The 14,108-nt window shown below is 38.8% G+C and overlaps 1 protein-coding gene across 1 annotated transcript in view; it reads right to left on the minus strand.

Annotated features, from left to right (window-relative positions):
* The window catches only part of LOC134531251 (multidrug resistance-associated protein 1-like), a 592,793-nt gene that overhangs the window by 440,979 nt on the left and 137,706 nt on the right, over positions 1–14,108 (minus strand). The window contains exon 9 of the mRNA XM_063366941.1: positions 751–925. Within this exon, the coding sequence (XP_063223011.1) occupies positions 751–925 (175 nt within the window). The remainder of the gene's footprint in view (positions 1–750; positions 926–14,108) is intronic.

The raw sequence follows: 14,108 nt of genomic DNA on the forward strand, positions 1-14,108 counted from the left end.
TGCAGCATTTTGGAAGCCTTGACACATTTAAGTGTCCTTGCAAGGAATCCCAGCACACATGTCCTCTGACAATGGCAAAAATTTGGGAGGAATACACACTACCACAATGAAGTATACCAATCTCTGTTCCAAGGAAACAAAAGAATTAGAATTGAAAATTAATCCTCCTTGTGGTCTGTTGGGAGCTGCCATCAAGGCACACAAGAGTTCAATTACGAAGAGCTGACAACACTGCTGGCACAGGTGTCAGTGGTGTTGAATGCCCTTTGTGCACCATATGGCTGTTCAACAAGAGTATGAGGTGTTGACTCCAGCTCATTTTCATTACATGACGATGACCTTGAACAGTTGGCTCTAAACCAACTCAACCGATGGCCACTTATTCCAGCAGAGAATTTGGAAGAGCTGCAGAGTCAGTATGCGGAATGTTTGACCTGACCTAATCGGTAATGTGCCACATCTTTTACCTGGAACTGTTTAAATTTGTCACAACTGGCATGTGGAATGTGTCTGCAGTTCCAATAACATGGTGTCAGTAACCAGAGTAGTGAAGTGTTTGGGCAAACAATGGTGATACAAACTATCTGAGCATACACATTGTTTATTTGTGGTAGACTTTAAGCTGTTTTCTAGTCTATTACAAGTTTAGAGTAGAGACAGCAACACCACATGTTTTGCTTGGCAGACATAGAGAATGGCTCAGCACACCAGATACATGATTTATTCTGGCACGTACAAGCTGGTTGTTACCTTCTGGTATATGATGGAGATGATTGCGGTGCGAGCCTTAAGGCCTATGACGAACATGTGGAACTGGAAGTGAGAGTTCACCAGCGTCTGTAAGATGGATGCCACCAGCATTAAGCCAGCGTAGACGAATCCATGCCACATTGGCTCATCGCTACCCACGAAGGCTATCAGTTGGCTGAAATAGTAATAATTTTCATTCTTAGTCCAGTGTATAAACAGTACACTAGTAGAGCTTAAGTTAGTAGTTGCTTTATACCACAAGAGCTTTAAAATTAATTTATTAATTATTATTCATGCCAGGCGTTTGATGCATAAAGGCAATTATGAATGTTAAAACAGACAGGGAGAAAAATGCTATAGGAAGACAAATAGATAGAGCAGGGGTAGGCAACCTGGAAATGTAGGTGATCTACTGTTAAGTCGCCACATGTTGAAATGATCTACTGTTCTGTTTTATCGATTATACATAAACAAGTTTACTTTCACACATTTACAAAATAGTCTCTCTATTTGGTTTTTCCTGGTAGTTTTAAAATACCCTACTTTTTATGGTTACAGTGCACAAAGAAATAATTGTAGAAATAACTGAATTAAATGAGGTCTGTTAGTTATAGACGAAACACTAAAAATTACAATAACATTGAAAAATATTTCCACATAGTGGGAAACTTGGCAGGAACTTTCCTTAACAATAGCTTTGATGTTTGGTGAATAGCTGGTTACACTGAGACGAATGCATGATTCCAAACGTTCATCAGTTATCCTACTCCTGTACTTATTTTTGATGAAGTTCATATTGGAAAATGAAGACTCGCATAGGTACATTGAAGCAAACAAGGCTCTCACTCGAAGTGCAACATCAGTGAGCACTGGATACTTCTCTTGAGGAATGACTTGCCAACAGGTCTTTGGCTCTGCAACACTTTTCACACGCAAGTCATTTTTCAATGTAATAATTTCGAGTTCTGTAGCTGTTCTATCAATGTTGAACGTCGTCTCCATTGAGGAAGTACAATCCTCAAGATTCAGGTTTGCCCATGGAAAAGAGACAAACTGGGATATCAGAGAAATCTTTTTGAATTCTGAAAATCTGGAGTCAAAATCATTTTTCAAAAGAGACAAAAGTTTTACATGTTCTTCTCTTTCATAAGGGGTCTCCAATGCTTCTACTTGAGCTTTCAGGGTAGGAAAGTGCCTTAAATCACCTCCTCTTAGGCTTTTCTCCCAAAATTTAAGTTTTTCAATGAAAGAATCTACTTCAGATATCATTTCAACCATTTCCATATCTTTCCCTTGAAGTTTAATGTTCAAATCATTGAGTTTTTCTGTGAGATCAACTAAGAAAGCTAAATTATGAAGCCACCTTGCATCCTCAAGAAGATTTGCCATGGAGTGTTCCTGTTCTTTCAAAAATGCTGTAATGGCAGGTAGCAGTTGAATGAATCGTTGAAGAACTTTGCCCTTACTCAGCCAACGCACCTCACAATGCAGAAGTAGCTCTCCATACTGCAGTTGTAATTCATCCAGCAAATCTTTGAAGAGTCGTCTTTGGAGAGGATGGGCCCGTATTTTGTTAACAATTTGCACAACTACTTGCATGGTTTCATTCATGTTCGAGAACGTTCCACACAGAGATTGCTGATGTATGATGCAATGATATGACAAAAATTTTGGAAAGCTTTCATCTCTTCAACACTGAGCCAAGAAGCCATTATTTGAACCAATAAGGGCAGAATCTCCAGAAAAGTTGCCCACACAGCAAGACGTTGCAGCTGCATCAGCTGCGTCTGACACAGAACAGTTACCAGTACAGCATGACATTGCTGCGGCTCCACAGGTTCCAGACAGTGCGGTCACAACGGGTGAACGTCGTGAAAATGATTTAAATAGACTGCGTCAAAATGTTGCAGATAATAATGCTTGGCACATTACTGAAGGGAATAAACGATCTTTCTTTTTCCGGGGTGAATCGGGGTTGAATCCGGAACTTTTAGCCCAGCTTATTGATGTTACTGAGTTTGATTGTTATAAACTGTTTAATGGGGACGATTTGCTAGATATTTTTATGGAACAGACAAATCTTTATGCGAGCCAAAAACTAAATCATCCAGATGTACCAGCCAACAGCAGAATCAACACTTGGGTGCCGATGAACAAACATTAAATTGTGCAGTTTTTAGGTATATTAGCATACATGGGCAGACCTGCCAACATTCAAATTTAAAAAATCATGAGGTCCTCGATAAAAATTTTCAGGCCCATAAATACAGATTAGATATAAAAAAACAACAAATGAGAATCTTTAAATTTAAGTGACATACCTGTACATATGTAACATGGTCTCTGCTTCAAAATTTATTTCAACAAATTATAGGTTGCAGATTTTATTTAGTTGAACATAATTTAGCGCTGTCGTGTAGTGATCATGCAGGGCCGCAACTAAAAAAGATGTAAAATAACATTCTGCTCGTGTAACACTATTATCACTGTTCACAGCAAAATTAATTTTTTTATTGGAAGCAATACACTTCACGTGTTAGTTGTGTTTTTTTTGTAGCGACATGTTTCACAATGTCTCCTCTTCCACTATGCGAGATAGAAAAATCAGCACGGCACACGCTACAAAACGCAAAATTGTTTCCTTTACGTGACTCGAGTATTGATGGAAACTCGTTACTGTAAGCGTTCGTAAAACTTGTTTTGTAACTTTTACAAACAAAATCATTAGGCCCCAAAAAATCATGAGGAAACACTATTTTGGCATGAGGGACCTTAAAATCGTGAGCATCACACCAAAATCGTGAGAGTTGGCAGGTCTGCATGGGCATTGTCAAGGTACCATTAATAAGTGATTATTGGACCAGTGATCCTTTTTTCAAAATAAGTGCAATTCCTTCAACAATGTCTAGGAACCGGTTTGAACTCCTGAGAATGTGGCATTTTAGTAACAACGAATTCCAGCCAGAAAATGACAGACTGTACAAACTTTGCATTGTTGTGGATCATCTTGCTGCAAAATTTCAGATGGTATGTACTCCAGGGTGAAACAGTGTGTGTCAACGAGACCATTGTGCCCTACAAAGGAAGGCTGAAACTGAAACACTACTGTCCACAGAAAACACACAAGTATGGGGTAAAGATTTTCAAAGCGTGCTTTGGGAAAGGTTACACGTCGAACTTAAATGTTTACTCGCGGAAGCAACAAGATGCAGGTAACTCTGTTCCAACAAGTGTTGTGCTTAAGTTGTGTGATGCTCTACTGAATTCGTCACTGACAATTACTACACGAATATAGATTTAGCTGAAAAACTTCTGGGTAAGCCCACTAATTTGTTGGGAACCCTTAGATCAAATAGAAAAAATAACCCAAAACAAGTGTGACGGGTTTGGCCGTCACCTGTTTGTTTCTATTCTTAGTCCGGGTGATGTAGTGACCTTTTAACCGTAAGGCGTCGCTGCTAGCTGTGTGCTGGCAGCACCCCATTTTTATTTCTGTGAGTGTGACGTGGGAAATTTTGGTTTGTGAGGTTGGCGGTTGCATTGTTCTTTTGTTGTCGCGGTGTTGAGCTGGATGAAACATAGGAGGCGAGAATATTGTTTTTGGAGGCGGATTGATGAGGTGGAGTGGGACGAGGTGGGACAAGCTCGAAGAAACAGCGGAGGTTTTATTAATTTGTTTTCGGGGAGTGTTGGAGACGAGACTTTAACGGGTCACGTCTAGGAAGAGTGTTGGGCTCGACAAGGGAAATGGGGATTGACTAGAGTTGTACGACGCACATCAGAGGATGTGGATTCGCGGTGCGCAAATAGTATAGCGTTTCTCCGATGGCAGCAAATTCCTGTGGTGGAATTGTCCCGTTTCTCCGATGCCAGCAAATTCCTGTGGTGGAATTGTTCTGTTCCTCCGATAGCTGAAATTCCTGAGATGGGATTATACTATTTCTCCGCGCCGCAAGCAGCCATTTTCCTGGAATTTGCCGTTATTTTGAGGAGGGGCAGAAATCATCGGTGGGCCATGTTGGAATCGATTTTAGTTTATATTAGATAACGGCCTGATTACTGCACAATTTAAAAAAAAAAAAAAAAAATGAAAAATAAGTGCGGCGTGACTTTTGAAGAATTATTGTGGTTATTGTTTCTTTACTGAAAATGTATAATCAAAACAGATTTAGGGAATTAATTAATTAATTAATTCCGCCTTTGATATATATTTATATGTTTTGATACGGGGGCCGTAGTCTCTGATATTTAATGACTGAATTTTACTGCGTACTCGGGTTTTATGGGCGCCACCGTGCCACGTGCACGGACCGATGTGAGACTCTTTCCCAGGGTCTTGACGTCGCCCATGTAAGGCGTGATTTTAATTTCCCCCTGAATACACCTAGCACGAATCCCTGCCCGCTCTCAGCGTCGGGCACGCTATTACCTACGCAGTGGGCTCTCAGGCGTCCCACACGCCATCACACTCCACGTGGTCGAACAGATTTAAATAACAAAATAAATCGTGGGATTTACACACCTGATTTATTCGGTTACTGCAACTTACACACGTACATGGTTGAAACTGTTTAAAACGCCCGCGGCACGAATCGGTTTAGGGGCTAAGACCCACCACGTGGTGACATCTCAAATTACGTAGTAAATAGAAGAAAAGACCGTAACTGGTCGTAATACAATTAATTATGCAGTCCCCCGACCGAGAGGAGCTCCGAGGATGAAAAGAAAACGATTTAGAAACAATTAAATTGAAACAGAATTACTTGGCAGTGAAAACAAGCGGTGAGGTCCCCGGAGTGCTGGCGCGTCTACTCTCGGTCGTTGATGGCGGCGGACTAGGCTCGACTAACATGGCGTCCTCCCGCCGAAACAATTGCCGTTAAAGATATTTGTGAATTCGTGCCACGGGAAACTAAATTAACATGACAAGAATGATTTAAAAATTATGTGACATTTTTTGAATAAAGAGAAAGGATTGTACAAATTACAATTATTAAGGAGAACATTTAATTATTGTCTGGAGTAGGTATATATAGTTCATCCTGGCGCACCGGTGGGTGGTGGGGGATCCGGGGATCCGCGGCAGCTACCTTAAGGCTTCGCTTCATCAGCCATGTTGGATTATGTCACTTCCGCCGGCCATGCACTCACGAAAAAGTGTCCCGTTACGTTCATCAGCCATGTACGAACGAAAAAATGTCCCGTTACGTTCATCAGCCATGTACGCACGAAAAATTTCCCGTTACGACGGACAGACCAGCTCGCCAGGACGTCTCGCTATGAAAAGTATTAGGCGGTAATAAACAGCCAGGAGGTAACGAATATAAGCCTACTTCTACACGTGTTATGAACGCCGGATACATACGGCCAGGCAACCGTGTGTTTTGGCGCGCTCTACTTCCACGACGCCCAACGGCACCGGCAAGTTTTTATTACTACCTCCTCTCAAGTTCTGATCTCCTAATACTTCACAGCAGAGAAGCGCTGTTGGTCGGAGCCCGTAGGTACTTCCTTCGCACGCCTAACCTAACCTAACCTAACCTAAACTAACCTCACCTAACCTAATCCATATGCTAATCTATGCTAACCTAACCTAACCTAACCTAAACTAAACTAAACTAACCTCACCTAACCTAATCCATATGCTAATCTATGCTAACCTAACCTAACCTAACCTAAACTAAACTAAACTAACCTCACCTAACCTAATCCATATGCTAATCTATGCTAACCTAACCTAACCTAACCTAACCTAACCTAAACTAACCTAACCTAAACTAACCTAACCTAACCTAACCTAACCTAAACTAACCTAACCTAAACTAACCTAACCTAATCCATATGCTAATCTATGCTAACCTAACCTAACCCATATGCTAATCTATGCTAACCTAACCTAACCTAACCTAAACTAAACTAAACTAAAATAAACTAAACTAAACTAAACTAAACTAAACTAAACTAAACTAAACTAAACTAAACTAAACTTAACCTAACCTAATCCATATGCTAATCTATGCTAACCTAACCTAACCTAAACTAAACTAAACTAAACTAAACTAACCTAACCTAATCCATATGCTAATCTATGCAAACCTAACCTAACCTAACCTAAACTAAACTAACCTAACCTAACCTAACCTAATCCATATGCTAATCTATGCAAACCTAACCTAACCTAAACTAAACTAAACTAACCTAACCTAATCCATATGCTAATCTATGCTAACCTAACCTAATCCATATGCTAATCTATGCTAACCTAACCTAATCCATGCCAATCTATGCTAATCCATGTCAATCTATGCCAATCCGTATGCCAATCTATGCTAATTCGTATACCAATCTATGCTAACCTGTATGCCAATCTATGCTAATCCGTATGTCAATCTATGCTAATCCATATGTTAATCCATGCTAATCCATTTGCCATTTTGTATTTCTAGTAATTTCCACCAACTTCGAATCATGTCGTCACCATTGCAATTTTCGTTACGGTCGCCATCTTGAAAATCCGCAATTTTTATGTTAGAAAATCGGGAAAAATTTTAAAAATCATTAAAAAAATTAAATAATCGAATTAAATAAAAATCTTAAAAACCACTGTTGCAGTTATTATTACGGTCGACATCTTGGATTATATAAATGTTGCATATTTCATTACACCCGCCATCTTGGTTGAGTACCATATCATTCTTACACTTTTCGTTAAGACCGCCATATTGGGTCCTATTAATGTTACAATTATCGTTATGGTCGCCATCTTTAAATTTAGACACCATCTTGAAAATCTTTATTTATTATACGATTTTAATGAAAAAAAAAGTTCAAAATTCATCAAAAAATTAACTTAATAGAATTCTGTTTATATCGATTCCCGTCCTTGATTCGAAACCGGCGAGGGCAAAAAATATAAAATCAACAGATCCTTCCTCCACAGAAGCCACCTTCAGACTGACCTACCTCCACCAATAACAAGGTATTTACCATCAGCTGGTATGATGTCACCACACCTTTGACCTTGACCTTGACCTTGACCTCTGACCTTGACCTTGAAATTTAACCTTAACCTTGAAATTTGACCTCGACATTGATCTTTGACTTTGACCTTGATGTCCATCACGGATCCGTCATTTTATGTTCAGTACATGCTAGCGGTCATTGCCACCATCATGTTTTCGTCTGCTGGAGGTCACCATATTGTGTGTACTTGTCTTACCATCATGCAAATTCTATTCTAACATGCTACAGTGTAGTAATAATTTATTATTGCTGAGGTGTCCACCATCTTGAAATTTGACCGCCATGTTGAAATCATGTAATTATTTGGTTAGAAATGCGGGAAAAATTCCAATAGTCTCCGAAAAAATAATTTATTAATTTACAAATTGAATCGATGGATCCATGTCCACGGTTAGATTCTTGACCAGTGACAGTTGTAACTAATTATTAAATAAATTTTAAATTCTTTTTTCCGTTACCTTTCGCGGAGTTTATTAATCATAAGTCAATATACCTAACCAAAGAATTAATACAGTGACGATAAGCCTGTCATGAAAGTCTAATTTTTGAATAATCTGAATAACCTATAAGCCGTTCATGTACAAAACCGCACATAAAGAACAATTGTCTTCAGTCCATGAGACCGAGTCATGTCATTATCAGACGTATAGGCTAGTCATTTCAGGACCACATGACCTTCGTCGTTAGCTAATTATATTCAATTAATCCATCGTGACATTTTTATACATTCTAAAGGAGCAAGTAACCTTGAAAAATATTTTAGTAACACCAAGAGGTGATAAACTAGTAAATATTCAATCACTACATTTTGTACTACGCGCAATCAACAAAAAGGAAGCACCATCAACGAAAAGACAGCACCACCAACGAAAAGGCAGCACCGACTAAGAAAAGGCAGCACATTTGGAAGCACCGACTACGAAAAGGCAGCACATTTGGCAGCACCGACAACGAAAAGGCAGCACATTTGGAAGCACCGACAACGAAAAGGCAGCACATTTGGAAGCACCATCATCGAAAAGGCAGCACATGTGGCGACATCTGTTGTTGAAAAGCAGAACTACATGCATAAAGTACTTTTTCATGAGATATATTAATTCTCGCTGATGAAATATGAAAAAATTTCTATTTAAGTATTGCATCTAATTTAAAACACTCAATTGGTATCTGGCATTAGTCTCAGTAACTAATATGAATTCTGATTTGGGATCTGACGCTGTATCGAAAGAACATAGGTGTAAGTTTTGCGGTAAAGAGTTTATCTTGAGAAAGAATAAAAGACAACACGAGAAGAATGACTGTGTTAAAAATCCACTGCGTAATATGATAAGTTGTGTTCGATGTAGCAAGTCGTTTACGCGGGGAGAGAGCCTAAAAAGACATGGCAGAACTTGTAGCGCCAAGCCTGCGTACAAGCTAGAGGACAACGATGAATCTACCATCCTAAGGAAGAGTGATCTGCATTACGACAATAATTTTCTTGGCTCTTCCGATCTCGACAAAGAACTTAAATTGAAGGAGGTTGATGATTTACGGAAGAATGAAGACAATGAAAGAATCCTTAACGTGAAAAGTGAGAATATATTCCAGCCGAATTCAAGTAGATCTTTCCTACTTTGTAAAAATGATGGACTCCTAAAAAGGAAGCATAAAGACGAAGAAGACACTTCAACATCATCAACATCGAATTATTACGGTAAATTGGGTGAAGACGATTCCTTCTACGGTGATTGTTACAGTGACTCTGAGGCTGTTGACAAAGACATAGACTATGATGAAACACCTAAAGCTGCCAAGATCGAAGAATGTGGCGGTGTCCTGAGACCGAAACGGTGGAAACGACGTGATATATTAAATAAATCTGATCAAGCTTGTGATGATCACCGTCTCAAACATGAAAGTTACCCTGAGGTTGGTGGTAAAACGGAAGACACCAGAGATCGTAATATTTATAAAGGTGCAAGGAAGATGGTGGTAGAAGAGATTGATTACACATCATGGAAAGATCCAAACATATTGGTTGACCGGCTAAGACTTTTACATGGTTCGCTTTGTGCAGGAAACTATTCGTGCATCAAAGAAATATCCTTCATACTCAAGGAACTGAGGAATGCTGGCTACATACAATAATGGCTTGTTTTACTTGCATTTGTATAATGTAAAGCAATAAAATAAATAATTTAAATTATAAGAATTTAATGTTTTTATTTCTTGTATTCTGATTTCTAACTAAGACTTAGATCTCGTAACTTGTGCTTCCTTTTTGCCTTTTTTTGTTGATGGAGCTTCCAAATGTGCTGCCTTTTCGATGATGGTGCTTCCAAATGTGCTGCCTTTTCGTTGTCGGTGCTTCCAAATGTGCTGCCTTTTCGTTGTCGGTGCTGCCAAATGTGCTGCCTTTTCGTAGTCGGTGCTTCCAAATGTGCTGCCTTTTCGTTGTCGGTGCTGCCAAATGTGCTGCCTTTTCGTTGTCGGTGCTGTCAAATGTGCTGCCTTTTCGTATTCGGTGCTTCCAAATGTGCTGCCTTTTCGTAGTCGGTGCTTCCAAATGTGCTGCCTTTTCGTTGTCGGTGCTGCCAAATGTGCTGCCTTTTCGTTGTCGGTGCTGCCGAATGTGCTGCCTTTTCGTTGTCGGTGCTGCCAAATGTGCTGCCTTTTCGTTGTCGGTGCTGCCGAATGTGCTGCCTTTTCTTAGTCGGTGCTTCCAAATGTGCTGCCTTTTCGTAGTCTGTGCTTCCAAATGTGCTGCCTTTTCGTAGTCGGTGCTTCCAAATGTGCTGCCTTTTCGTTGTCGGTGCTGCCAAATGTGCTGCCTTTTCGTTGTCGGTGCTTCCAAATGTGCTGCCTTTTCGTAGTCGGTGCTTCCAAATTTGCTGCCTTTTTTGTTGATGGTACTTCTATTTTTTTAATGTTTTTTTGACTCTAGTATTTTAGTAAATTGTTCTTGATTTGACTAGCGTATTATTCAAACCGGTTAATGTATAAAAACGAGTCCTAGACAGCAGGACGCCCAATTTGTTACTGCCGTCGACGGTGTACGGATCACCTAGTTTGTTTCTTCTGGTGCATAAGTCGCGTAACTGCCTGTTCTTGAGACTTCGATGGCATCTTTACCGACTTTAACGTCGTACTCGATGGAGGATGTACCATCGACAGATGTAAAGGATGATCGTCTGCTTGGGACTGTATTCACCAACACGAATAAGAAAGATACACGCAAGCATAAAGCTAATGTTGGTGACATTGTGATAATCTCCAAGCAGAAAGGTGTCTTTGAGAAAGGTTTCACAGCGAATTGGAGTTCTGAACTTTTCCGTGTGATGTTACAGTGACTCTGAGGCTGTTGACAAAGACATAGACTATGATGAAACACCTAAAGCTGCCAAGATCGAAGAATGTGGCGGTGTCCTGAGACCGAAACGGTGGAAACGACGTGATATATTAAATAAATCTGATCAAGCATGTGATGATCACCGTCTCAAACATGAAAGTTACCCTGAGGTTGGTGGTAAAACGGAAGACACCAGAGATCGTAATATTTATAAAGGTGCAAGGAAGATGGTGGTAGAAGAGATTGATTACACATCATGGAAAGATCCAAACATATTGGTTGACCGGCTAAGACTTTTACATGGTTCGCTTTGTGCAGGAAACTATTCGTGCATCAAAGAAATATCCTTCATACTCAAGGAACTGAGGAATGCTGGCTACATACAATAATGGCTTGTTTTACTTGCATTTGTATAATGTAAAGCAATAAAATTAATAATTTAAATTATAAGAATTTAATGTTTTTATTTCTTGTATTCTGATTTCTAACTAAGACTTAGATCTCGTAACTTGTGCTTCCTTTTTGCCTTTTTTTGTTGATGGAGCTTCCAAATGTGCTGCCTTTTCGATGATGGTGCTTCCAAATGTGCTGCCTTTTCGTTGTCGGTGCTTCCAAATGTGCTGCCTTTTCGTTGTCGGTGCTGCCAAATGTGCTGCCTTTTCGTAGTCGGTGCTTCCAAATGTGCTGCCTTTTCGTAGTCGGTGCTGCCTTTTCGTTGGTGGTGCTGTCTTTTCGTTGATGGTGCTTCCTTTTTGTTGATTGCGCGTAGTACAAAATGTAGTGATTGAATATTTACTAGTTTATCACCTCTTGGTGTTACTAAAATATTTTTCAAGGTTACTTGCTCCTTTAGAATGTATAAAAATGTCACGATGGATTAATTGAATATAATTAGCTAACGACGAAGGTCATGTGGTCCTGAAATGACTAGCCTATACGTCTGATAATGACATGACTCGGTCTCATGGACTGAAGACAATTGTTCTTTATGTGCGGTTTTGTACATGAACGGCTTATAGGTTATTCAGATTATTCAAAAATTAGACTTTCATGATAGGCTTATCGTCACTGTATTAATTCTTTGGTTAGGTATATTGACTTATGATTAATAAACTCCGCGAAAGGTAACGGAAAAAAGAATTTAAAATTTATTTAATAATTAGTTACAACTGTCACTGGTCAAGAATCTAACCGTGGACATGGATCCATCGATTCAATTTGTAAATTAATAATTTATTTTTTCGGAGACTATTGGAATTTTTCCCGCATTTCTAACCAAATAATTACATGATTTCAACATGGCGGTCAAATTTCAAGATGGTGGACACCTCAGCAATAATAAATTATTACTGCACTGTAGCATGTTAGAATAGAATTTGCATGATGGTAAGACAAGTACACACAATATGGTGACCTCCAGCAGACGAAAACATGATGGTGGCAATGACCGCTAGCATGTACTGAACATAAAATGACGGATCCGTGATGGACATCAAGGACAAAGTCAAAGATCAATGTCGAGGTCAAATTTCAAGGTTAAGGTTAAATTTCAAGGTCAAGGTCAAAGGTCAAGGTCAAGGTCAAAGGTGTGGTGACATCATACCAGCTGATGGTAAATACCTTGTTATTGGTGGAGGTAGGTCAGTCTGAAGGTGGCTTCTGTGGAGGAAGGATCTGTTGATTTTATATTTTTTGCCCTCGCCGGTTTCGAATCAAGGACGGGAATCGATATAAACAGAATTCTATTAAGTTAATTTTTTGATGAATTTTGAACTTTTTTTTTCATTAAAATCGTATAATAAATAAAGATTTTCAAGATGGTGTCTAAATTTAAAGATGGCGACCATAACGATAATTGTAACATTAATAGGACCCAATATGGCGGTCTTAACGAAAAGTGTAAGAATGATATGGTACTCAACCAAGATGGCGGGTGTAACGAAATATGCAACATTTATATAATCCAAGATGTCGACCGTAACAATAACTGCAACAGTGGTTTTTAAGATTTTTATTTAATTCGATTATTTAATTTTTTTTAATGATTTTTAAAATTTTTCCCGATTTTCTAACATAAAAATTGCGGATTTTCAAGATGGCGACCGTAACGAAAATTGCAATGGTGACGACATGATTCGAAGTTGGTGGAAATTACTAGAAATACAAAATGGAAAATGGATTAGCATGGATTAACATATGGATTAGCATAGATTGACATACGGATTAGCATAGATTGGCATACAGGTTAGCATAGATTGGTATACGAATTAGCATAGATTGGCATACGGATTGGCATAGATTGACATGGATTAGCATAGATTGGCATGGATTAGGTTAGGTTAGCATAGATTAGCATATGGATTAGGTTAGGTTAGCATAGATTAGCATATGGATTAGGTTAGGTTAGTTTAGTTTAGTTTAGTTTAGTTTAGGTTAGGTTAGGTTTGCATAGATTAGCATATGGATTAGGTTAGGTTAGGTTAGGTTAGTTTAGTTTAGGTTAGGTTAGGTTAGGTTTGCATAGATTAGCATATGGATTAGGTTAGGTTAGTTTAGTTTAGTTTAGTTTAGTTTAGGTTAGGTTAGCATAGATTAGCATATGGATTAGGTTAGGTTAGGTTAGGTTAGGTTAGGTTAAGTTTAGTTTAGTTTAGTTTAGTTTAGTTTAGTTTAGTTTAGTTTAGTTTAGTTTAGTTTAGTTTAGTTTAGTTTAGTTTAGTTTAGTTTATTTTAGTTTAGTTTAGTTTAGGTTAGGTTAGGTTAGGTTAGCATAGATTAGCATATGGATTAGGTTAGGTTAGGTTAGGTTAGCATAGATTAGCATATGGATTAGGTTAGGTTAGGTTAGGTTAGTTTAGGTTAGGTTAGGTTAGTTTAGGTTAGGTTAGGTTAGGTTAGTTTAGGTTAGGTTAGGTTAGTTTAGGTTAGGTTAGGTTAGGTTAGGTTAGGTTAGGTTAGCATAGATTAGCATATGGATTAGGTTAGGTGAGGTTAGTTAAGTTTA

Source organism: Bacillus rossius, chromosome 3, assembly GCF_032445375.1.
Source record: "Bacillus rossius redtenbacheri isolate Brsri chromosome 3, Brsri_v3, whole genome shotgun sequence".
Taxonomy (NCBI): domain Eukaryota; kingdom Metazoa; phylum Arthropoda; class Insecta; order Phasmatodea; family Bacillidae; genus Bacillus; species Bacillus rossius.